This window comes from Cricetulus griseus, chromosome 10 (assembly GCF_003668045.3).
Source record: "Cricetulus griseus strain 17A/GY chromosome 10, alternate assembly CriGri-PICRH-1.0, whole genome shotgun sequence".
Taxonomy (NCBI): Eukaryota; Metazoa; Chordata; class Mammalia; order Rodentia; family Cricetidae; genus Cricetulus; species Cricetulus griseus.
This window is the reverse complement of record NC_048603.1, coordinates 14,724,905-14,750,580: the sequence shown is the minus strand read 5'-3', so window position 1 is coordinate 14,750,580 and position 25,676 is coordinate 14,724,905. Positions and strand designations below refer to the sequence as shown.

General features: G+C 45.4%; 1 protein-coding gene across 1 annotated transcript; it reads right to left on the bottom strand.

The window, feature by feature from the left end:
- Positions 1 to 3,165: 3,165 nt before the first annotated feature.
- On the bottom strand, positions 3,166 to 25,673 carry Ywhaz (tyrosine 3-monooxygenase/tryptophan 5-monooxygenase activation protein zeta). Its single transcript, XM_027431488.2, has 6 exons — positions 25,534 to 25,673; positions 22,728 to 23,032; positions 7,970 to 8,093; positions 7,338 to 7,501; positions 7,157 to 7,252; positions 3,166 to 5,148 (listed from the first exon to the last, which is right to left on the bottom strand). The coding sequence occupies exons 2-6, from the start codon at positions 23,019 to 23,021 to the stop codon at positions 5,089 to 5,091; spliced, it is 738 nt and encodes a 245-aa protein (XP_027287289.1). The 5' UTR covers positions 23,022 to 23,032; positions 25,534 to 25,673; the 3' UTR covers positions 3,166 to 5,088.
- Positions 25,674 to 25,676: the final 3 nt, after the last annotated feature.

The window sequence follows — 25,676 nt, the reverse complement described above, 5'->3', positions numbered from 1 at the left end:
GGTAATGCCCATTTATTTATTTATTTATTTATTTATTTATTTATTTATCTGCTTTTAACAAGCGCTAAACATTTTCTTTTCTGTATGTAGAAACGTTAAGACAAACATCTTGCTCTGTAGCCCAGGCTGTTCTCAAACCGACAATCTCCTGTCTCAGCTTCCAGGGTGCTGGGACTACAGCCCTCCTCGTCACGGAGTGTACCTTACACACTCTTTCCAATCTTCTGTTACATCTTTAAATCCACTTCTGGGTACCGTTTTATGTACTTGAATTGATATTGCTTTAAGGTTCAAAAAGTACATTTCTAGCTAACACTTGTTTTTCATAAAAGCTTTTCTTACACACAGCAAGGTCAGCAAGCTGGTGTCCTACAATTTTAAACTTTATTTTTGGCAACTTGACACATGTATACCATATGTGTGTTATATGGGATGAAGAGATGGCTCAGAGGTTAAGAGCACTCGGTGCTCTTCCAGAGGTCCTGGGTTCAATTCCCAGCACCCGCATGCTGGCTCACAACCATCTGTAATGAGACCTTTGTGCTCTTTTCTGGAATGGAGGCAGAACTGTGTATACATAACAAAATAATCTTAAAAAACAAGCAAACCCAAAGCAAAAAAAGATGTCACACATATGGGCAATGTATTTTTAGTAAATCCCCCCATTAACCTGACTCCCTCCCTCCCCCATTGAAACTCTCTTTTAAACTAGTCCTTCCTCATGTCTGTATGTGCCACAGTCTAGTTAGGGTTGGTCGAGTAAGCGTGGACAGGAGGGTTAGGTAACTCACAGTGATTACACCAGTGAGGAAAAATTACTGCCACCCCCACAGCACCCCGTTCCCACAGCATCCCGTTGCCAGAAGCAGGGCTCCTAAGCCCCCCTCCTCGGGACAAGGTTGATGGGACTGTTGTGCAGGTAACTACAGGTGCTGTGGCCTCACGGTTGGGACTACCGTGTGTCCAGCAGCTCCCGTCTTCTCCAACTGGAATCACTATCCTAGTTTGTCCTTACCCTCCCCTTTTGTGTGCCTGGCGTCGTAGAAGAAAACCTGTACTTGCCATTGCGGGTAAGTTCCCTAGACTTTTCATAACCCCTGTCCCTCCAGCACAGTAAAAATGGTGTTCCTGAAGTAATTTGGGGACACTGATGTGAAAGATACACTTTGTTCACTTTTAAGCATTATTTTTTTTTTCCTTGGGGGCAGGGGAGACAATCCACTAAGCAGGCTTACAATTTCTTTTGTGGACTGTATTTTCTATGTAGAATTAAATTAGCTTTCCTTTGGCTCAATATACCCTTACTTTCCCCAAGTGTCGGATGTATTTCCTCTGCTCCTGCAGACTTTATAGCTGTTTTGACAGCTAATACCCATAGGTTTTGCTAAAAACAAAACAATTCCTGGGCTCTTACCTGAAAAATAAGAAATCACTGAAAATAAGTACAAGGAGAAGCTATCTGAGGCAGGTTCTGTCTGAAGCATTAGGAACTACAACAGCAGCATTTAGAATGTTGGACCTGGGGCTTGGGTCTCCTTTCTACATCCGGTAGCCCCCAAACTGGAGTGTACATTTAATTTTTTCAAGACAGGGTTCCTCAAACTCAGAGAATCCACCTGCCTCTGTCTCCCCAGCACTGAGGAGGCAGTGCACTGGGACTAAAGGGTGTGCACCACCACCAGCAGCAACCTGGAGTACATGTTTCTTAAATGTTCAAATCACTTTTTATGTGCAGTAGACGTTACAGTACAAAGTGGGTTTCAGGGGCAGAAATCGGGTCATCAGGCTGGTGCTAGGCACCTTCTTTACTGAGCCATCCTGACAACACAAATTCCCCTGGGCTTGATGGTGTTCCCGTCCACACTCCTGTACGGATGCCATCCACTCAGTATTACCCTAACACTGCTTACCAACACCTGTTAGGACACCCGACCCAAGACTTTGTGATTAGGACTCTGCCATTGCCTAGGGTTAAGTGTGGATACAGGAATTTCTGCACCACACACACACACACACACGCACGCACGCACGCGCGCGCGCGCACGCACGCGTGCAGTGTCCCAGTAAACTGGAGATCTTCTTACAAGACCAGGTGATGAGGCATTAACACAGGGCAAGCAACAGTCTTCCCAACAGCTGGCTGATCCAGGCCTTAACTATTCTAGCAACATGTCTATAAATTTCGTATCCAAGTAGGCACCGATGTCATGGTCTCCAGGCCTGCTCAAAGCCAAACACTTCCCCACACCCCAGGGTGCAGTGCTTTAGCACCTGCCTGAGTCACTTTCGGTCACTGGACTTCACTGTCAAGTTGGGGGGTAGTGGGGGGTTGAAGATGGCGGGACATGCTTTACATACGGTGTCGGCAGATTCCCATGTATGCTGTATGCGTTACAACATGGTGGGACTGGCAACTACTTTGTGAGACAGGTAATGCTTAGCCTGTTTTCCCCTCCATGTACCTCCCCTTTTTGGGGACATGAGGGGAGTAACAGCTATCAAGGGCAAGGGCCTGAGGTCAAGCTTCCTTTTGCCTCAGCACAGAAGTGCTGCTCCAATCAGTATGACTCATGGTCCTTTTTAAAGGTATAATTCCAATTAGCGCGCACACACACAGGACACTGCTGGATCCAACCGTTTCCTGGCTTTATGTTGTATTAACAAAACAGACATGAAGCCTTGATTTGGGACAATTAGGGAAATAAGTTAAAAACAAATTTATTATTCAAATTCCAAGGGGTGGAAAATTTGAGGTTGCAAATCTTCTATTGGGCACTAGTCATAAAAACACCAATAACTAGTAGCAGGTAAGTAATCACAATTGCAGAATCAAACTAGTTTAGCAACGTCTAATGCATATGAATAGCCAAGTCGGCAAACGTGACAGATTTCAGGTATCATTTGTAGTTTACTTGAATGAGATGACATCCTGCTGTCCATAGCTTAATTCTCCTTGGCCTGGGAGCTGAGGCAAAAATCAAGGTAAATGGGTTGTGAATGAAGATGCGTCATGGGACCACAAATGATGTATTTTTATTTCTCTTGAAAACAGCCCCCGCCCCCAACTGCTATTTGAATGCAGTGTTTGGGATGATTTGTCCAAAAGGGCTGGTATTTCCAAATGTCATCAGGTCATAATGAAATAAGCCATAGAACCAACAGTGCTTGGGTTTTTCTTGCCCTCATCATTGAGACTCACTGCCTCCCATCATCAATATTTATTGAGCATTTACAGTGTACCAGGCACAAGAGAACATACAGAAAACATTGTCCCTGCTCTTGAGGAGCTTACATTCTAAAAGAAAAGAAAAAAAAATACACCTCTTTTAAAATGGCATTTTTGTTTGGTGTTTTCTGTAAGGTACTGAGGAAATACTCGGTAGGGTGTGAGCTTTGGGTATGACTGAGCCCCGTCTTTACTCGAGAGGAAGGATTTTAAAGGGAGACGGTGAACGGCCATTCGGGGCAGGATTTCCAGGGAGATAAACACAGGCTCAACCGAGGAGAGCTGGGCTGCAGGGGAGAGGACGAGGGAGCTGTGGGATGCAAGCAGAGGAGGGGTATCTCAGACACTGAGTGGAGCCAGAGAGATCATGCGGCCTTTCCCCAAATACACGGCCGACAAGACAGTAAAAGGGAGTGGTCCTGTGCACCTGACAGACAGACAGAGGGCGGGAAATCAAAGGCAGGCTGCAAGAGCATCAAGCAACAGCGATTTGGAAGCACAAAACTTAACAGTTAATGCTGCCCATTGTGACACTGGGCCAACAACATTCATTGTGGCTTCCTAAGTTAGAAAACGCCGTAGACCAAAATTTTAAAGGGAACACATTACCTTTTGCCAACCAATCTCCCCCGACACCCAGAAAAAGAAAAGGTCCCCGCCACGTTTGGAAGGAGGTAAGGAGGAGGAGGATACTGGAGATGGTAGAGAATGGTAGTTACATTAGCGTTTTTGTTGTTAACTTTGTGTTCAAAATTGGTAAAAGCCCATTAGCTGCCAAGAGGGAATAAGGACACAATTTCCTTCAGGTAAGTCTCAAAACCACGATTAATTTACATGAAAAGCTGTAGAGAAAAGTAGTTGAAAAATCCATTCATAAACTTTTATTCCACTTACATGAATTTAATACATGTGTTCTTAACAATTATGCTTGGATTGTTCATGAAAATTTCATAAGACATTAAACAAAGCTAGCCGTCATCTCAAGTCGTTTCCCTGTTAACTGTGTTTACAGCTCATGCATGTTAGGCAAGTATCAAAAAGGAAAAAAAAAATCACAAAAGCAAAAAACAAAACAAAAAACTAAAAAAACAAAGTTAAATACACGGGGTTTTGTTTACCGCTGCGCTTGATACACGTGGAGCAGTGAACACCAAGCAACTCATTTTACTGCGTCTTTAACTTTTACATTTGTTCTTAGATTGCCTAAAACATTTAAATACAAATAAAATGTGTAGCAAAAATAATGAAAGCAAACAGCAGGTAACTTTACAAATAATGGAATGTGAACCGTTTCTGCCCTTATCAGAGTAAATTGGGTCACAACTTTCTTTAGGGACCACTTCCGGAGCTGTGGCCAGGGTGTGCATGCAGACACGCGATCCCGCGGTGTATCCAGGGGACACCTGCTGTTTGTACCACAGCGTCACCAGTGCTCCAATCCAACCTTAAAGTACCCACAACAGCTACACTCCTGACTGGAACCAATTATCCCTTTATTCCCACCAGCACAAACCAGTATGTAGGCAGTTTTCTTTGCTTAGACATGGAAGCAGTTTTAACACTGGCCCTTCTGAAGCCACAATGTACCAAAAGTACTATGCCAAACATGTATAACTCGTGTAAAAATTCCACTTCCCCATATTGGCCACCTCAAGATGAAAACGAGTAACTCCCTAAAGTTAACTGGCTCTACTCCCCTAATATTAAAACATAAAAACCACATGGGAAATATAGAAATTCAAATAGAAGTAACATAAACCTGTCATAAATCGTAAACAAAAAAACTATTTGTGGGACAGCATGGATGACAAATGTCTACTGTGTAAATTTTAGAATGAGGCAGACAAAGGTTGGAGGGCTGGTTAATTTTCCCCTCCTTCTCCTGCTTCTGCTTCGTCTCCTTGGGTATCCGATGTCCACAACTGTAAGAGAGGGAAAGATTTTTTTTTTCAGCACGCTTCAGATTACAACGGAAAACAAAACAAAAACCAAGAAACCCTGTCTTGTGCGCATGCCAAGGTCCTGGCACGTGAGCTCGAACTTCACTCAGAAAGCTAAAAAACGATCCCTGAAACCAGCCTGACCTTAGGCAGACTGCCCTAGGCACACCTGTCTTTATAAACAGTCATTAAGGGGGAGAGGAGCCCAACCCCACAGGGAGCCACCACTCCTGCAAGCTGTCCTCCCACCCCCAGGAACACACAATCCCAGTTCTCAAAGACAGAATATTGGTTTTTGCATTTCTAGTTTTTCTAATGTCAATGGTTTCCAGTGCTTTCCAGGAAGGCTTCGATCATGGACAGGGATAATGATAACTTCTAAAAGCAGCAGCAGGCCAATCAACTGAGCTAACTGCAAGGACACCTGAGACTTTGAATGAACTATGAACTGAAGAATGAGAGCCAAGAAGCCCAACCTAATGCGTGGTCTACAAGGAAAGTCCTCTAAAGACAGCCAGATGCCGGGTGCAGCCTGTGTGCTCCAGATAAACCACAAGATGAGCCTCTCTACTGTCTTCCTCATCCTAACTGGTAAGGTAGGATCTGTGCAAAAGCATCACAAACTACAAGGTGTAATACAGACAGCTTTCTGGTGAGGCGTCCACCTCGCTGGCCAGATTCAGTCAACAAGGCTCAGGGCAGACAGAGCCTGCTTCTCCTCCTCACTCACCCACAACTCCAGGGATGAGAGCATCAGTCAGGAGTTCCACACAACCAGACCTCCCATCTACTCTAAACCTCGCCTCTCCTCTTCAGAGGAGGAAAGGAAGGCTGACACTAAGTCTTACATACTGTCCAGGCTGGCCTAGGCTTGTGTTTCTCCTGCCTCCTCCTGATTTTTTGAGAAGGAACATACATACCTGTGTACATGTGTGTATACACAGTGTTGTATGTATAATTTTAGCAGTTACTGAGGATTAAATCCTGGGCCTTACACACATGGGTAAATGCTCTCCCAACGAGCCAAATCTCTATTAAAAATTAATGAATCAAATGATTCATTATTTAACATATTGTTTCATTTTCGCTAGAGCTACAGCTCTGTGGTAAAGCGCTTTCCTAGTATGTATGAGACCCTGAATTCCATCTCCAGCACACATAGAAAATTTTCAATTCTGCAGCCTTTATTTCTTACTTCAAATCTCTTAATTGTATAGACAACCGCAACTACGTTTACCAAAATAATTTTAGTTATTTGGCAGTAGACCAGCGTTGGAAGTGAAATATGCAAAAGGGTGGTTAAGTCTGTAAGACAGATGGCCCGAAACTGAACACGCAGAAACACTAGACTATACACACCATTTCTACTTTTCCCTGACACAGTACAGGTTGAGTAACTTTTTCACCTAAGCTTCAAAACTTCAAATTTAATACTTATCTCAAGGGACAACCCAAGAAGCACAGGCTTTATTTGGACCCCAATTTAAATAATAAACAAACACACTGAAACGCACTCTCAATTTAGTTCCTCCTTAGATCTTCAGCACAGCAATGCAGTAAAGTAACCTTCCCAGGGGCAGAGACCAGGCAGGTCATCGCCCCACACACAGCTCCTGCTGTGTAAAGCTGTCACAGCCATACAAACAGGAGGACTGAAGGACAAGAAAACCAACTTCGAACACAAACAGTCCCATGTTTACTTTTAAATCTTGCTGTCAGTACAGTCCAGGCTAAGCTTCTAACTTATCATACCCCAAGACACCAGTTTTAACTTGTGTTGTTGAAGCAAGCAACGAACTCTGGGATGAGAAGGAAAATAAAAGTCCAAGCTATCAGCAATGAGCTCTGAGAAAGGCAGTTTTCTTCTTCTTGTGGTTTCACCAGTAGACAGACATTGTATTTAGTAATTTTAGAGATGGTAAATATTCCTAAAGTACAGACAGACTCTCTAATCACACCCAGCACCGACAGCTGTGGGTAGGGTACTCACTGTCAAGTTGTCTCTCAGTAACTGCATTATTAGCGTGCTGTCTTTGTACGACTCTTCACTTAAGGTATCAAGTTCGGCAATGGCTTCATCAAAAGCCTGCGATGACAGAAACAAAGCACACTTCAGTACCAAGCCATCAAGACTGCTAAACCCCCTCCCAGGCAACAGGTGAAATACGTACTGTTTTTGCAAGAGAGCAGGCTTTCTCTGGGGAATTCAGAATCTCATAATAGAACACAGAGAAGTTAAGGGCCAGACCCAGTCTGATGGGATGTGTTGGTTGCATTTCCTTTTTGCTGATTTCAAATGCTTCTTGGTATGCTTGCTGTGATTGGTCCACAATTCCTGGTAACGAAACATAGTAAAACCCACGCTCAAACTCTGTGCTACAGCTTCACTGCAGCCAAACCTTTCATTTAAAATCTAACAAACTTAAGCAAATTAGGCTCTTTTATTTAAAACAAAATGGTGTCCCGGATCCCACTACCCACTTGCTACTGGGGTGGGTGTGGAATGACGACTCAGATTAAGAACACTGATGGCTCTTCCGGTAGACCTGGGTTGATTTCACAACACTCTTAATGCCTGTTCCAGGGAATCTGACTGCGCTACTCTGACCTCCAGGGGCACTGGATAGCCACGCAAGCAGACACCGCCACACACAGAAACACCCCCAATGGTTTCCCGGGACAGCAGCTGGCCAGAGGAAAGGAGCCCTACACGGCCCTCTCAGTGCTCCAAGCAGTACACCAAAGACGTGGTCTTCCCCAGGTGAGTGGCCACACAGCTCACCCAATTAGGAAACCCGCTCACCTTTCTTGTCGTCCCCAGCAGCAACCTCGGCCAGGTAGCGGTAGTAGTCGCCCTTCATCTTCAAATAGAAGACTTTGCTTTCTGCTTGCGAAGCATTGGGGATCAAGAACTTTTCCAAAAGAGACTTCAGAAGAGAGGAAGAAAGAAAAAACAGAAAACCATAAAGTTAACAAAGCAAAGTTATTGAGAGCATCTTAAGCAAACACTATGGACAAAGCTGTAAATCTTCATTTTTTTCTAATAACCTTCGAAACCAGGCTGAACTAAAGAGACCGCCTCCAAAGTTATCAGTGAGTACATCAGGGCAGTGAAAACGCTACAGATGTAAAAGACCTTTAATTCCATCACAGCAAAATTTAAATCTATAGATCATTAAAAATAATAAAATTTCATTCTGTAGTTTTGCTTTAAAACCATTAACAACTAAAAGTGAATTATATAATTGCACTGGAGGGAGAAAAGTAGACCTGAGTGAACAAACCACTCTCACCATACTGATTTTCTTCTTGGTAATCGTTACTTTGACCCCCAGATAAGCCTATTCTTATAGGGAGACACATGGGATCTAAATTCTGGTTTTTATTCTCTGATAAGAGTTGAATATTAACACCGATGTTCAAATGATGGGGTGTGTGAAAGTGAACAAACATTCATCTTGCAGCTCTTTCTATGTGTGCAGAAATAAAGGTCACAAAGATACAGTAACTTAACTGGGCAGCAGTGGTGCACACCTTTTAATCCCAGCACTTAGGAGGAGAGGTAGTCAGATCTCTGTGAGTTTGAGGTCAGCCTGGTCTACAGAGTGAGTTCCAGGATAGCCAAGGCTACACAAAGAAACACTGTCTTGAAAAACCAACCAACTAAACAAAGATACAATAACTTAGCAGTGACTGGATTGTTCAAGATGTAAGTTAGGCAGCCAGCATGGGCACCCTGTCATCCCAACATGGAAGAATTCTGAGCTCAAGCAGCGTATGGGTTACACACATGGAGACCCTGCCCCCCAAAAACAGCCCCATCTCCCCAAATAAAAGCAAACCACCCAAAGGGTTGGAAATGTCTCAGTGGCCATGCACAGTCTTGGAATCAATCCCAGTGTGTGGAGGGTGTGATTCAAAAACCTCAAGCCAAGTGTTGATAAATGTGAACGGAAGTTAGCAGCCTCCTTTTCATAGTAACTCTGTACCCCCCAACAACTTCTTGGCAATTGCACTAACAGATAAGCACCACTTCCCCAATCTGAATACTGAAGGAGGCATCAAACGTAAACGTTAACCAGAACCAGAATGCAAGGCTTGAGGAAGATCAAGTATGAACATTAGCAAATGAAAAAATGTCAAGACACTGACATTGGGGTAAGTATAAATGGCACACTTCTATTTAAACCTTCCAATAGCATAATGGCATAAAATTAAATTTATAAGAGTTTTGGTTCATAATGTTGTGTATTATTGTGGCAGACTTTTTTCAAAGCTGACCTGCACCATTTCTCAGTCATTCCTAAGTGAGGTAACAAGGTCCCTCCCTGTTCCTCGAGTGCAGGCTAGACGTGCTGACTGCTGGTCCTGTTCTCTGCTAAACCCAGAGCTGTCCTGCTGAAGAGACAGACAGGCTACTCTCAGCTCCCTGGACACGCACATGCTTTTGGGGCCACAGGGTATTTATTCCCCCTATAGCCAGTATTCTAGCTCAAACAAATGAGCCCGTATCATGTGAAGAACTGTCCAGCCAAGCCACAGAGTCCTAAGGAAGAATAAGCCAGTCTTACAGAGCAAGACAGGGACTCCAATGTCCGTCTGTCGTATTTCAGCGGCCACTGCAACCCATTTTCGGGATATGTTTCCTACAGATTACCTGATGCTCTACAACTGTGCCCAGAAACCTGAGCACTACCATGGTGTAGTTCCTCTGCTCCAACAGTGTGGTAGGTATGTCCACTGAAAAGGACAATCAACGCTAAGATACACCACCACAACCACTGTACTTGGCGTGACCAAGTCTACACTTTAGCCATGCATCAAAGGAGAAAGGGAAGGGATAACAGAAACCTCCAATGGGGAAGACCACCTATGTGTAAAGCTCATCTGGGGGTGCAAGCCTATAATCACAGCACCCAAGCCTAGGCATCCCACCCCAGAAGACCAGTTAAATTCCTATGAGGAAAACCCTGTATATAAGCAGACTAGTGGAGAGTGAGTTCTCCTCCTCTACGATTCAAAAAGAAAACTTGGGGTTTTTGAAGAGGAGACTAAAAACCAACATACAGTCTTTTTCAAATCTCAACTCTAGATGTACTGCCTGAGGTTAACACAAGGGGCAAGCAACTACCAAACTGACCAAAAGCAATGAAATCTACTCAAGGAAGCCACAACAAAGACTCCACTGTAGCAGACAGAGCAGCAAACAGGGAAGGGTGAACGCACACATGAGCATGCACTGACAAATTCTGGGGAACACACAATGAGATTCCCTAACAATGTACATGGAAAGTGAGGAGAACCTAGTTTACAAGGAGGCTAGTGTCACACACAAGGTCTACGGGGAAGGACACCACAGAAGACTATTATCTGAAACTCGTGCTCCAAGCGTCAACACCCTTTGCACTCCTTAAAAAATTGTTGGAACACAAGATTACAGCATTGAATACATTCTCCAGAGTTCTCATTTATCAGTGTAACAAACACTGTGTTCCTTGAATTTTCAATGTCTACCAAACACCCATTTGACTCACTACAGCCTATCTCAAGTTCTCTGAAATAAGAGGAGGAGCCCATGCACGACAGCAGCTCACACCTGCCTTTCTGGACACAACCAGAGGTTTTTCAATCAAACCACCAATAGCCAAAAACATTTGAAAAAGTCATAATCTACAAAAGTCACCAACATGTACTGAGCCTAGGAAGAGACACCTGTGTTTCTCCCTATTCTACTTCCAAGGATGATATAATCTCTTATTACTACTACTAACCCTGTGAGTGCAGAACAGTGAAGGACACAGTCCCTTCTTGCCTTGCTTTCTGATAAATAAGGGAACTTAGCTATTTTCTCAGACAATAAATGCTAAAGTCAAAATAGCATCAAGGCTGGAGGCAGCTGAACTCCACATTTACAATCACAGGTTGCTTCCAAAGGACTCAGGTTCAATTCCCAGCACCTACATGGTAACTTCTAAAGTATTTGTAACTTGAGTTGAAAGGGATTTTTCTGCTCTCCAAGGACACTGGGTATGTACATGGTGCACAAGCACGCATACAGACAACACCCCCCCACACCCCCCCACACACTGTCATCGAAACAATCATGACAGCACCGGACCACACTGTAGAAATGACTAACAAGTGCCTGCATACCTATCTCTTAGAACTGTTCAAGTATCATGCCTTAGACTGTACATTGTAAAATCCAGCAACTGTTTTTTGCTGTCTGCCCTACCTCAAAACAAGAGGAAATTCTTATTTGTGCTAAAATACTTCAACACTACATTCTTCCTAAAGGTAACTCTTACAGTGTTCAAATTTTACCCACATCGTGTCTACTTCTAGAGATCTTGATTTAAGGAGAACAAGTGTCCTTTCTGTGGCAGCCAGGATGGACAACTTTACACGGTAGAATGGTACACACACCAAGAAGACTGGCAGAAAATAAACGGGAGACACAGAAAATGGCAGCTTCCCACTCTCAACTGTGTTTCTCAAAGTCTGACACCGAACTCGATGAGCTCCGGCGACCCTGCCTCCACTCCACTAGTTACAACAACAAGCAAAAAACCTACCATGTTCCCACATCTAAGGCCCTAAAATAGTAAATTCTGAATAAATTAAATGCCAAATTTCAACAATTTAAGTTTTTTTTTTTTTTTTAAATGGTTTTTTCAAGACAAGGTTTCTCCGTGTAGCTTTGGAGCCTATCCTGGCACTTGCTCTGGAGACCAGGCTGGCCTCAAACTCACAGAGATCCACCTGCCTCTGCCTCCCAAGTGCTGGGATTAAAGGCATGTGCCACCAATGCCCAGCTCAACAGTTTAGTTTAAATGAGAATTTTAGAATGACCTTGAGTGGGACAATTTTTACTACCTTAGCATCTTAAAGACTTATTTCTCAAATAAGCAAATATAAAACATGAATACACCAAGCTCATCACTTAACGTTTTAACAACAGAAACAGGCAGGTACTGTCAGGTAATGTTTTCCTAAGAGAAAAGAAATCCCGTGCTCTGACATTTGAGACGGCAGAGATGTAGCCTGGCCAAGCCCTTCTAACCTCTGGCACCAACTAGGACAGGAGCAGCAGCAAAGACCAGAGGTAGACTGCGTGAGGCAAGGATGCTGGTCTGAGGGTAGGTGAGCCAGGTTTGGCCTTAACCATCACCAAGACAATGACAAGTCTCCGCCCCAGGCCCCAGTGTCATTTCCCTATGTTAATTCCAAGTCTTTCCCATTTTATCCCAGGAGAGTGTCTCTAATACTGTTTTCCTCAGATTCCCTTGAAATTCAAGAGCACCCACCTCCTTCTTAAAGCAAAGCGGTAAGGTAAAGCGTTAGTGCGTTACGGGTCAGCACTCGATTCCCAAGTGTGACCCACTCACTGTACGACACGCCCGAACCCCTGCCCCAAACACAGCCTGACTGCAAACAACAATTACAAATGCACATCAAATGGGAAAGTTGCTCCAGTGAGATGTGTAAAACACGACAGACAGTTCAATCTGCTAAATTTAAACATTACTCTAATGGTTTGTTAGACTCCTAGTTAAAATCATTATTTGGATAAAAATAGAAAGCATACAAAACCCTTCCTCTGTTTTAGATTGCGTCGTTATGTCAGGTAAAACTAGAATGTCCTCCGTTAAAACAGGAAATCTAATTCTAAGCACAATGCAGCTCACACTTCTGGTCTTTGCAATTCTTTCCCATAGGTTTTCCCAGCACTTTTATGGAACTTCCCATTATTTCCAGTTCTCCTAAAATCTGAAATAAAAAGCTAAGTCATGAATTCATTGTGAATTAGTCTCTTACTCCCCCTTGTGGCCGACGTGGCTTCAATTCCCTTCTGAATTGCAACAGCAGTGACTCCAAACTAACCACTTTAGTGAAGTGCTCACAAAAATGTTAATGTCATGGTTGGTGCCTAGAGCTTATTTTACTGGGAACTTAAGGCCATCCTAGCGACACGCTTGCCCACCTATGCTGTTTGGCTTCCTACAGTAACCAAGTGCTGTAGGATGGGGTCTCAAAAGCAGTCGCCCACCTCGTTATGAAGGAATGAAAAGGTCACCAACTCCAATGCATTTCCCAACAACAAGCACACAGCAAACCTTTGTTTAAGGCAGCATGAGATCTGATAAGGTAGCCTTTAATCCCAGCACTTGGGAGGCAGAGGCAGGTGGATCTCTGTGAGTTCGAGGCCAGCCTGGTCTCCAGAATAAGTGTCAGGATAGGCTCCAAAGCTACACAGAGAAACCCTGTCTCGGATAAAAAAAAAAAAGGGGGGGGGGGACATCTGATAAAGTAACTCTAAAATACCATAAAAAGTATTTAGGCCAAAAATTTAATAAGCAAGATATCTATACTATTTTAAGGTTTGACAGATACATTTTATATGGTTTTTAACAACCAACCCTGTGATAGTTTTATACTCAGGGAGGAGTATCTACAGCACTCAAATTAACAACCAACCACAGCAAGCCCCACTCACATGTAATTGCTGGTCAATACAGGTAGCAACCAGGACTCGATAAAATTACTCTGAAACTCCTGATCCTGTTTTCTTTCCCCCCTTCCCCAGTCCTTTCCAAAAGTGGCACCAACCCTGGGCCCCACTACCACCAAGTAATCCCATAGTAAAGCTGAGCACGCAGACAGGCCAGGGTCAACCTGTAGGTCCACAGTTGCCCTGCCCCCTTTTTGAGTCTGTTAATAGACCAGACCCCAGTTTAGCTTGGTGGCTGGCCAGTGAGCTTCAGGGACCTGCTGTCTCTGCCTCCCCAGAGGGGGGCTGTAGGCATGTGCCATGGTGGTCCGTGCAGCTTTTTATGTAGGAGCTGGTGATCAAATCTGGATCTTCATGCTTGCACAGCACGCTACCAACTGAGTCATCATTCTAACACTGCCACATTTTTAGCAGTGTTTTGTCTCAAATGGTTTCTTTTTACAGTTTAATGTTCAAAGTCAAGGTTTTATCACACACAGTCCAAACTTGTAGACGGAAGTTTCTGTCCTGACCAGTTCTGAAGCTGTCTAGTCCCAAATAAACTCACACAGGCTTGAATTAATCATAAACTGTTTGGCCTACGGCTCAGTCTTCTTACTAACAAGCTCTTACAACTTAGGTTAGTTAACCCATTTCTACGCTGACCTCTTATCATCCCCAACCCCCACTGTGCAATACCCAGAATTCTCTCTGACACCTACACCTCCTGCCTAGTTATTGGCCATTCAACTCTATTTTTTTTATTTTTTTATATTAATCAGTTTATTACAATGGGTGAGCGAGAAATGGAGGAACAGAGTGGGGCAGAGAAAGAGAGGTACAGAAAGCATAGGAGAAGAAAGAAGAGTCATCCAGCTCTTTATTACACTAACAATCACAGAACGCATTTCCCCACGCGCAGCCAACACTAACAGTGCGCTAACCTGTGCAGACGAGACACAGGCTCTGTAAGCTGCCTATCAGCCCTCCTTTTTAAAAAACATCGTTGCTGCTTCCCCTGCCTTACATCCGCTTTGTGTACCAGTCATTTCCTTCTCTAGTTTGTCAAGACTTACAAGCTGGGGCTTATGTTTACTTTTCTATGACGGGAGTTACAAAACATGGGTCAACGAACATTAACTATAGGGCAGTTAAGTATGTATAACCTGTCCCAACTGTCACTCCTATAGACACGTACAGACATTTACACAGATCACAGAAACACCCTCCTCCTGCGGGGCAGATCACTGTCCTCTGGATAGATTACAGAAACAACCTGAGAGAACTAAGGACAACTGAAGGAAAAGTCATTACGCAAAAGAGCACGCATGGTTCTGGTAAATACATCAGACTAAAACATCTAAGAGTGCTAAAGCCTGTTTACAGTGTTCAACTGTCAATTTTAGCATCACACAACCAATTCCAGAGGTTGAATGTGGTCCAAGTATATGTCCCTGTAAACTGAGCACTGATGTTTATTAATATTTTTATTTACTTATTTTGCATATAGATGTTCTGCCTGCATGTATGTCTGCACACCACATGTATGCCTGGTACCAACAGAGGCCAGAAAACAGCTTCAGATCGCCCTGGGACTGGCTCAAGGTCTTTCTCACAAAAGCACTGTTACTAAAAACAGCCTTACGAGTTCACGGACACCTGTCCCTTCCTGATCGCCCACGTTTCTGACGTCTTCCCAAATTCTATCTCTGGGTGTTTGTGGGTCTTAGCATAGGGAACACGAGTGAGGAATCAGAAGCCCTTGGCCCACATACCAGGACATCACCATGTGATACTAAAGGTTTCACAGGGTTTGACAAAGATGAGCAAATGTACAGAATAAAAAGTTTTATAGATTACTCTAAGAAATGACCAGCCACAGCACGAAAACAGTCTTTACAGCGGTTCAGTGGTTAAGAACACTGGATGTTCTTAGAGGAGACCTGGCTTCCAGTCCCAGCACCCACAGGGCAGCTCACAACTGGGGTTTACAACTCCAGTCTCAGGGGATCCAACACTCTCTTCTGGCCTCTTTGGGCACCAGACAGACAGACAGGAAAATCTTTTTTTAAGATTTTGTTTTTGTCCACTAAGATTAGATCAGGACTGATGAAGTGTTCACCCATCTTTAAGCAGGTATGTGCAAATTCTGAGGCCGGGTAGGGAGAGAGCCAGACCTTGGCTCAAACACACGCACGCACGCACGCATGCATGCACGTGCATACACACGCACGCGCACACACACACACACACACAATCTATGGTTGAGGGTTAGTGAGGTGACTGTAAGGGATAGTCTCGCCATGTGACTTCAGAAGGAGAGAACAAACTATCCCAGCTGTCCTGACTCCAAGTGCTACTGTGGCACACACACACACACATACACACAAAAAACTGAGTTTTAAAATGCAACAAAATTTTGACAACGCAGAGCAAATTTACACTCAGCAACATCTCCATTCTAGCAGGTACTTGCCCAGGGGATCATCCTGTAGCAATCAGTGTGAATGGGTTTAAAAGGTGGAAACAGTAAGCAGACAGCAGACAGCACACTTCCAGTTTGCAAACGATGATTAGAAGCAGCAATTTCAGGGAAAGACTGGCTTTGAGTAGAGACACTATCCCTTAATTTGAAACTGTCATAGCACGGAAGGGCTACAGAACTAAGATGGAAGACACTGTAGGATCCCAAGCGCCCTGGACAAACTTAAGAAGCTTACTAGACTTTAGTTACTAGACATTAGAACACCCTTAATTTTGACTCTAATAACCCCACCCTTCAGCATAAATATGCCAAAATCAACTCTTTTCTATAATCAAAAATGTGTTATTGAGTACTGTCACGAATATAAAGGCCTATTTTCTAGAATCCAGTCTTTATGTGCTAATCACTCAAAAGATTAATGCATGACATTCACAAGGGAAAAAAAATCCCAAGTCTTTCATTGGTTAAAGAGGCCCCAGAAATCAAATCCAATTCTGAAAAACTAATATTAGTATATAAATTATTAAAGAGCTGAAGGGGAAAATAAAATTTTTTATGTCAACTTGACAGGAGCTAGTCTTCTGAAAGGAGGGAACCTCAACTAAGAAAAAGTCTCCAATAAACAATAAGATCCGGCTGTAGGCAATCTTGTAGGGCATTTTCTTAATTAGTGACTGATGGGGGAGGAGCCAGCCAGCCCATTGTGGGCAGTGCCATCCCTGGGCTGGTGGTCCTGGGTTCTGTAAGAAAGCAGGCTGAGCACGCCACTAAGCACCCCTCATGGCCTCTGCATCAGCTCCTGACTCGGTTCCTGCCCTGGGAGTGTAAGCCAAACATCTTTCCTTCTTAGGTTGTTCTGGTCATAGCAAAGGAAACCTTAACTAGGACAGAAACTGGTGCCAGGACAATGGGGTATCTCTGTGACAGACCTGATGACGTTGTTTGGGGAGGATGTTCAAAGCAAGTGACGGTGGAGGCTGTGAAGCTTCACAGACGGTGGAGGCTGTGAAGCTGCAGAGCAAGTGTGAGCGGAGTCCCTTAAAGACTCCTGGGGCACTGTGTGTGTCGTAATGAATGAAGAGCCTGTGGTCCTGATCAGCTGGGGATGAACAAGACCTGAACCACAGAAGCTAAACCTTTGTTTTACTGGGAAGATTGGTGCTGGTCAGCAGGGGCTGAGAAACTAGCCGTGATTAACAAGAGACGTGTCACTCAGGTGACACTGTGTTCCACAGGCAGCCACACTGCTTTTGCAGAAGAATGGAGAGCAGCTCAGGCCTGGCACTCTGAGAGGACTCTGGTGAAGGTGCAGCCCCAGGAGCGGTTGAAGGCCCAGGACTGAAGGGGTCATGCAGAGAGACATTTAGCACTATGAAGAGAGCCCAGGAGAAGATACTGGCACGAGTGCAGTTCAGGTGCAGCAAAGATCCCAGAACCATGGGATAAACCTCTAAGGGCAGCAGCAGCAGGAGTCGGCTCGCGCCTAGAAAACAAGCCGAGAATGGTGCAGAGGGTGGAGCTGGAGAAACGACCCAGAAATGTCCTTAGGAGGAGCCCAGAAGATCCAGAGTGAATCCTAGATATTAGGCATTGAGTTATTTATACTGGTTTGGTTTTGATTTGCTTTGATTGTGACTATGCCCTGACCCTTCCTTTTTGAAGAAAGTACTCAAGTTATTTTTGCTTTTACAGGAACCCATAGTTGAGAGACTTTTAACTTTTAGGGGTCTGGGAATTTTACAAAGACTTTTAAGAGACTGAATTTTTAAAGACTGTGGGACTTTAAAAATTTGAAATGTTTATAATGGAATGTTGCTATTCCTATGTTACCATAAAGGAAAGGCCATGGGTTAACAGTGATGACTGTGTGTCAAGATGATAAGGAATCAAGTGTGCCACCTAGTTTTATGTAAACCTGCCACAAGCTGAATGCCTGCCTTCTTAAGAGCCAGCTCTAGTGCAATTTTCTTAGTGACTGACAGGGGAGGGCCCAGCCCACTGTGGGTGGGTGGTGCTGTCCCAGGGCAGGTGGTCCCAAAGGACCCCTTCACAGCAATCGCCCAAGATCACTGGAAAACATGTATTTACATTATTATTGGTAATGGTAGCAAAATTAGTTATGAGTAAAAAGCAATTTTATGGTTGGGGGTCACCACAACATGAAACTGAATTAAAGGGTGGCAACATTAAGAAGGTTGAGAACCACTGTTGCATAACAGAGCAGGCTGTGCAAGCCAGTAACCAGCTTCCCTCTATGGTCTCCATCAGCTCCCGCCTCCAGTGCAAGGTGCCGTGGTCATGGAGTCTCATCACAGCAAGGACACAGTTCTAGGAATTTCTCCCTCGACAGGGTTTCTCTGTGTAGCCCTGGCTGTCCAGGAACTCACTCTGTAGACCAGGATGGCCTCGAACTCACAGAGATCCGCCTGGGGGTGACCCTGAGTACAGGCAGCATCGTAACGGACTGTGTCCTTAAACCTCCCGTCCCGTCCCAAAGCTGCCTGAGAAAAGTGACTAATAAATCCAGCGTCTTCACATCTCACGGTGCAGCCTTAGCCTGCCTCTGCCTCCCCAGCACTGGACTAAAGATGTGAGCCACTGCACCAGGCCCCAAATTTCTTTATATGACATCTATTTTTACCTTCTTCCCACAGACAGTTTTCATCATTTTCTTTCCCATAACCTTTGAAATCCTTAATCCTTTTACAACATTGTAATGGATCTTTCAAGATCTGGCCAGTGCCCACTTCCCTTCCCTTCCTAGTCCTGTCTCTTGGAGAAATTATTGAAAAGGGGTTTGTTTTTATAAAGCATACAAAAGAGCTCTGCTTTGACTAGTGGTCTAACAATGAGAACAGCTCTCACAGGAGGTCACTTAGTTTGTCAAATTAACAAAATTTCTTAATTGAGAATGTTTAAGCTGATTTCTCTACGAAGTATCAATGCCCAAAACTTGGATTAAAGTGTCTGAGGCCAGCTAGGTTTTCCAACCACTCCAATGTCCCTCAGTTTCTAAATTATGCCAGGCATTCCATTTTACTGGCTTTGACTACTGAGACATTAAGTTAAATACAAGTATGGCAAGATGCTCAAGAACAACTAATTACAAAAAAAAAAAAAAAAGACATTTTAAACTGGTTATCAAACATTTAAGCTCTCATTTTAAACTCCATCTTATATAGAAGACACAGTTAGGAAAATGGATATGTAAAACAGTGAAAGCAAAGATCTGGATCCCATTTGAAAAACAGGCAATTGGACACAAAGATCTCTGCTGTAATTTAAAATAAACGTTTAAAGCCAACTATGATCACAAACTTGGTCTATCGGTTCACCCACTGGGAAGCTTCTGGTGCATCACTTCCAATGTCCCACACAATGACAACTGACCATACTCGAAGGAATAAAAGCATGTGTAAGCTAGTACCACCCTAGGAAGAAAACGCCCTTTTTGGGACAGGTTTAAGGGTTGGTTCATTGTATAAAAAGTCAACCTTTCTTCCTCAGACTGTCAAAGACTTCTAGGATTATATTTTTCATGCTAATTCTCATCTAAATTCAACCTTCCCGCTCACTGTAAAGTGTTTCACAGGTCTCTTCTACACACTCCATGGTATCTACTTTACGGTAACCCTAACCCGTTAGGTATTGCTTACCAAGACAGAATGGTAGCATGCTGGTCTTGGTCAAGTCACTGGCTGTTTAAACAAGTCTGTCCGTCCATCCTTTCTTTCCCTTTTACCCCATCGCCTTCCTGGAAGGCACTACACCATCTTAGTTCTTTGAATGTTAAATACCAAGTCACAAATGAAGGTTGTGTAAACACCTATCCTAGGAAACAGTAAAGGCAGCTTCTAACCACTGCAAAACCCTTGTACTTACTCCAATGGCAGCCATCTACAGGTTTACTGCTCAAATAAAGACTACATAGCGATTTTTAAAGTCCAAGACACATGCTGACATTAAAAAAATAAAAGCTGCCTCATTTTCTTATCTTGTCCCTCTTCTAGTTAATAAACAGTAATTCTGAGGACTAGAGATAAAAATCTGCCCAGCAACTGCACCTGGCTCCCCCTCCTCGACAGCACTCAAGTCATTCCTACCGAACTGAACTCAGTTGTCCTACAAGGACTGACTGCCCCACACTGTAAAACTCTATTTTAAATAAAAAGACAAAAAAAAAAACAAAAAACAAAATTTAAGACCTTTCCATTTAAAGTCTGATTTAGGCTTCCTAGTATATACTAATTCATTTTATTATGACTTACATAAACTACCCTATTTGGGGCTCTATCTTTTGCATGTATGAAGAATTAAGTATCTCTAGTGTCTGGGTCCTCTCACCAAGAGTTTGGTTTAAGCATCTAGAAAGAAAGGAAGACTACATCAGATTCAATACTGCATGCAGTTTCCAATTAACAGCACAAGAAAGAAAAGGTTGGGGTATATCCCATGCAAGGAAAAAAATCCATGTTTGACAAACACACTAATGACCAATTCCATGTGGTAGTTACTCCCCCTCTACTTTTTAAATGGTGAGTACTGGGTACTTGACAACACACAGCCAGAATGGGTTGCTGCGCTAGGAATATTTCTTTCTCAGCTAATATGATTAATAGAACAATTAAGTTGTACTCATAGTTGGATGCTACCAGCCAATAACAGGAATTCTGCAAGAAGATTAGCTGCTCACTTTTCTCAGAGAGAGAAACCACACCCATGATTCATAAAGCACGATGGTATACTTTTTGTCTCCCCAAGAAGTATTAGTTGTAGTTTACTCTTCTACTTTACTATGAGGAGGAAGGAATTATATGAAAATTATTTCTAAGTCAGCACCATCTCTCTGAAAACCCTCACAGAAGCCCACTTTAAACAGGTATTGACTGAGCCTTCTCAAGTTTAAACACAAAACAGCCTTGGAATAAATAGCAGCAGTACAGAGGGCCTAATTCTACCATCTTCTTTCCCAAGAAACTGTTCAGCAATATTAGAGCATTAACATGTTATGAACTAAAGCTGTACTATGAAAAGACCAAGACTAGAGGCAAAAGCTTGTTTACAATTCTCTAAGTCACTTACATGGTAAAGAAATTCAGCTTTCAAGGGACACCCTTCCTTTAGGCCTTGTGAAAGCTGGTGCATCCCGGAGGGGGCACACATGCAGGCAAATCTACGCAGAGCCCTTCAAACCCTTATAGAGGCTCTTTACAGACAGACAACTGCATCTCCTCATCTATCTGCCTGTCAGTTTTCATCATAAGGAAACCAAAGAGACAGGTGAAGCTGCTAGTCTCCTTAGGAAAAGCCTCAAGAATCCCAGAACTTCTCTTTCCTACCTGAGGAAAATATCCCAACACCTACCTGGATTTGCAAACAAGCTCATAGAAGGTAAATGTTAGCATGTCCCCTTTTATCCCTGAAATATGTTCTTGTCTTAGGAGAAATTGCATCTGTTAAAAACACCCTTTGAAACCAAAATAAAAACCAGTAGTTGGGAGAAATTAAAAAAAAAAAAAAATTCCACAAAGCCCACTAGGGCTCAATAAAACCCAGTGATAGCAAAGAAAGCAGGAAGAAACAAACCCAACACATTTTTATTATGAAATAGACATATGAACATTTTTCTGGTTTCCAATGTTCTTAATTACCCAATTTTAGATAAATTATCTTCAATATAGCACTTTTCAACCTTGTGAAAATAGCAGTTATAAAAGCCTTTATAAGAAGGCTTTTATAAAAAAGAAAAATGTACCCAAAGCAGAAACCACTAGATTTCAGTTTATTTTTTTAAAAAACTCAAATCTTAAAATGGGTTCAATCTTTAAAAGCCTGAAAACATATTGAAGGGTTAAAATAAGGACAATTTAGGAATCAAAACTTTTCTATCAATAAAGACAGTCTTAAAAGAATTCTAATTTGCCAGCTGTAGTGCCTCCCAGCTTTTGAGAGACTGAGAGTAGGACCAACAGGAGTTTTAAGGCTAGCCTGGGCTGTAAGATGGATCCTGCCTAGGAAATTTAATTGGTTGGTCTTCTATTAGATTATATCAACTTTCTGAATTAAAAAAAACAACATTATTTTGAAAACAAAATTCACACCAATGTAACATTTACTTCTCTTAGCTCAGAGGCACAGTTGTTTCTTCAACACAGTAGGAGCCAAATACTTAGATACTCGAGAAGCTGAAGACCAGGTTTGAGTTTATTCATAACCTCCTTTCTTTGTTTGTCAATGTTCAAAGTTGACTTGTAACACATTAATCCCAACGAGCAACTGCAAACCAGTTTCCTGCACAGCAGGCTACTCTATTATCATGGCAGCCAAGCCAGGGAAGGGAACTAGACCTGCAGGGTCTCTACCACATTCTTACAAAGAACCAGGATGTAAAATCCTGTGTTCTCCACACACATACATGTAAGACTGCCAGCCGTAGCGCCACAGGAACACAGACCGTCAATGGATGGATGGTTTGTCTGGTTTCTACTTAACCTCAGGTGCCTGACAAACATGATCGCATTTACTGTACACGCCTTTTCGCCCTCTGGTTTGGCCACGGTGAGGGCTGAAGCTCAGGGCTCTTACCAGCACATCATTGCAGATGTCTCTCAACTCTGCCTCGATTTTCTCTCTGTACTCCCGAGCCATCTGCTGCTTCTTCTCAGCACCTTCCGTCTTCTGCTCAATACTTGAGACAACCCTCCAAGATGACCTACGGGCTCCTACAACATTTTTGTAAGCAACAGAGAGGAGATTCCTCTCCTCATTAGATAACTCAGCTCCTTGCTCGGTTACAGATTTCATGCAGGCTGCCATGTCATCGTAGCGCTCAGCCTGCTCGGCCAGTTTGGCCTTCTGCACCAGCTCATTTTTATCCATAACTGGATATTCTGCAAAGGGAAGAAAAGGGATATTCAGAAAATTCCTATTAGAATAGCTCCTTGTACCTGTAACAAGGTATACTAGTATCTTAAACCACGGCAAGTTAAAATACAGCCCCTCCCATCAACCAGAAAACGTACATACCGAGCATATTAACAGTGGCTTAGCAAATGGCAGACGCCCCCCCACCTGTTTAGGAGACCCCCAATTTCAGGTAAGATCAGAGCATATATGTGCTACTCTATCATCAAAAGCCACCTTCAAGCTGTGACACAGACCTGTCATCGCTCAGCCTGCTGTCCCTTGCTGTGTATTCCAACACACTTGTTTTCTTAAAAAGCTCAACTTAATCCCAATGCAGAGTGACCTACACTTCACCACCTTTCCCTACAGTGAGAGGGTAAGTGTGAGTGTGAGTGTGAGTGTGAGTGTGTGTGAGTGTGTGTGTGCGTGAGTGCGTTGGGGAGAACACTCCAGATCCGGACCTAGAAGGTCCATGAAGAGCACTCCACTCGCAGAACCGTGAGTCAGGCCAGCTAACCTTCAGTGTGTGCACTCTGACCCCGAGTGGATTACCTTTTACCTAGCACTTTCTCCAGCCCGATCTGCTACACTTCCTGGATGAAAACTATCTGAGGAAACTGACTGACTGATGCTTAGGATACCCTGAATATAAAACCACTAGGGATCACTCGCCCCGAGACCAGACAGACCCATCTACATGGAGTTACATGCACACTTTGCGCAGCAGGGAGCGAGCACTCAGGGCCAACCCAAGCGCAGGCGCCCCCTGCGATGTCACACTGCAGTTTAGGTGCAGACTCCCCCTGCATGGCTTTTCTCCAAGTCACCATTTATTAAGTCGGCCCTAACGTCTTCTCCGCCAATCTCCTTTGCAGTTCAAGTTCCCTAGATCCCAATTTATTTCTGATCAACTTTTTTTTTTTTTCTTTCCTTGAACGGGGTCAAGAGCACGGTTCTCAACCACAGGGATCCCAGGAAATGAATTTCCATGACAGTCACTGCCCAATGCACCGCCACCACCCAAGGCCACCATCGCACCCTTTCCTTTAACCTTTCCAGAAATCGCTTTTTTGGGGGGTGGGGAGGGGTGGTGTGGTGTGGGGAGGGAGGGGGCGTTAAATCAATGAGAAGCATCCTCAACTGAAACAAGCGCCGGGGCCTGGCTAGGCCGAGTTAACCCTTTGCGGTCTGGAAACCTCACACCAGAAACGGCCCTGGGAAGTGATGTCAGCGCGGCCCCGGCGGCCCCACCCCCGCCGACCTCAGCCGCCCGGTTCCCCGCGGGAAGCACACGAAGAACCAGCATCTACACTGCGGGAGCCCTCGCCGCACCCACTTAACCCTCGCCTGCCCGGGGCGGGCGGGCGGGCGAGCGGGGGCGAGCCGAAACCGCGCCCCAGACTTTTTAAAGCCAGCGCCAGTCCTCGCTCGCGTCCGCGCCGCCCGCAGCCACCTCCCCTTCTTGGCTCCGCCCAGGCTGGCGCCTCCGCCGGTCCCCGGCTCGCTCGCTCGCCCTCTCTCTCTCTTTGTCATGGCGGAACTGTGTCAAGGAGCCCAACCCAACCCGAGCACCGCCGAGCCGAGAGGGAGGAGCGGTCGGGTCGGGTGGGGTGGGGTGGTGGAGGTGGGGGGGAGGAGGCGGCGGCGAGCGGCTCGCCCTACCCGGAGGGGGCCCCCCGATGCCAGCCAGCGGCGCCCGCACGAGCGGAACCGACGGCGGCCGACCCGCACCGGACACACCCCGCTCTCTCCCTCCCGGGGTCCCCCCTCCCGCCCCCGACAGCTGCGGAGGAGGAGGAGGGGGATGGGAGGGGCCGGGCCCCACCCAGACCGGCGCAGCCCCCGCTCTCCCCGAAGGATGCTCACCTCCCACCCGGCCGGAGACCCCCCTGCGTCCCCGGGGCGCCCAGGCCGAGCCCCTCCCCCAACCACCCACCCACCCACCGAGTGTGCGAGCGTGCGAGCGAGTGAGCCACCGAGAGGGACCCAGGAAGCTCAGCCCCGGGTCCCCGGCGGGAGGGCAAGCGGGAGGGCGAGCCGGCCCCACCCCGGAGACTCGCTCTCTCTCGCGCGCGCGCTACCTGGCTGCCCGCGCGGCGGGGGAGGGGCGGCGGGGGCGCCACGGCGGGGTGGGGGCCGCCTCACCTGCGCCACGGCCCCGGTCCCAGCCGCGGCGGAAGCGGGTGCCGGCGGGGGCGGATGGCGCTCGCCCGCTCGCCCGAGCTTCAGCCCTACCCCCCCCAAACCCGGGAGGGTCTCGCGCGTGGGCGCCTCCTCCGCCACCCCCACCCCCGGGGACACGGGACACGGGCGGACGGGGCGACCAGCACCCCGGCAGGGCCAGCAGCAAGCGGCCCGGGGGCGGCCGTGGGCGCTCGCCCGGGGCTCGGCGGGACGAGCCGCCGCCCGGGTCCAGGATCCTTGGGGACGCCCGCCGCGGCGGGGCGGGCGAGCGGCGGAGGGGCCAGCCCGGGAGGCTGCTCACCTGTGTCCGGAGTGGGTGGCGGCACACGGACCCGGTCGGCAGTGTCCCTGGGCGGCGGCGGCGGCGAGGCTGAGACTCTGTCCCTGATCTGGCTGCTCACAGGCTACAGCGGCTCCGCAGACACGGGGTTTCCTCCAATCACT

Excerpts from the sequence above, each read along its gene's own strand:
- Ywhaz (XM_027431488.2), bottom strand. The coding sequence starts at position 23,021 with ATGGATAAAAATGAGCTGGTGCAGAAGGCCAAACTGGCCGAGCAGGCT. Across the intron at positions 8,094-22,727 it reads ACATCTGCAATGATGTGCTG|TCTCTTTTGGAAAAGTTCTT; the intron begins GTAAGAGCCCTG and ends TCTCTTCTGAAG. Across the intron at positions 7,253-7,337 it reads CCTGCTCTCTTGCAAAAACA|GCTTTTGATGAAGCCATTGC; the intron begins GTACGTATTTCA and ends CTGTCATCGCAG.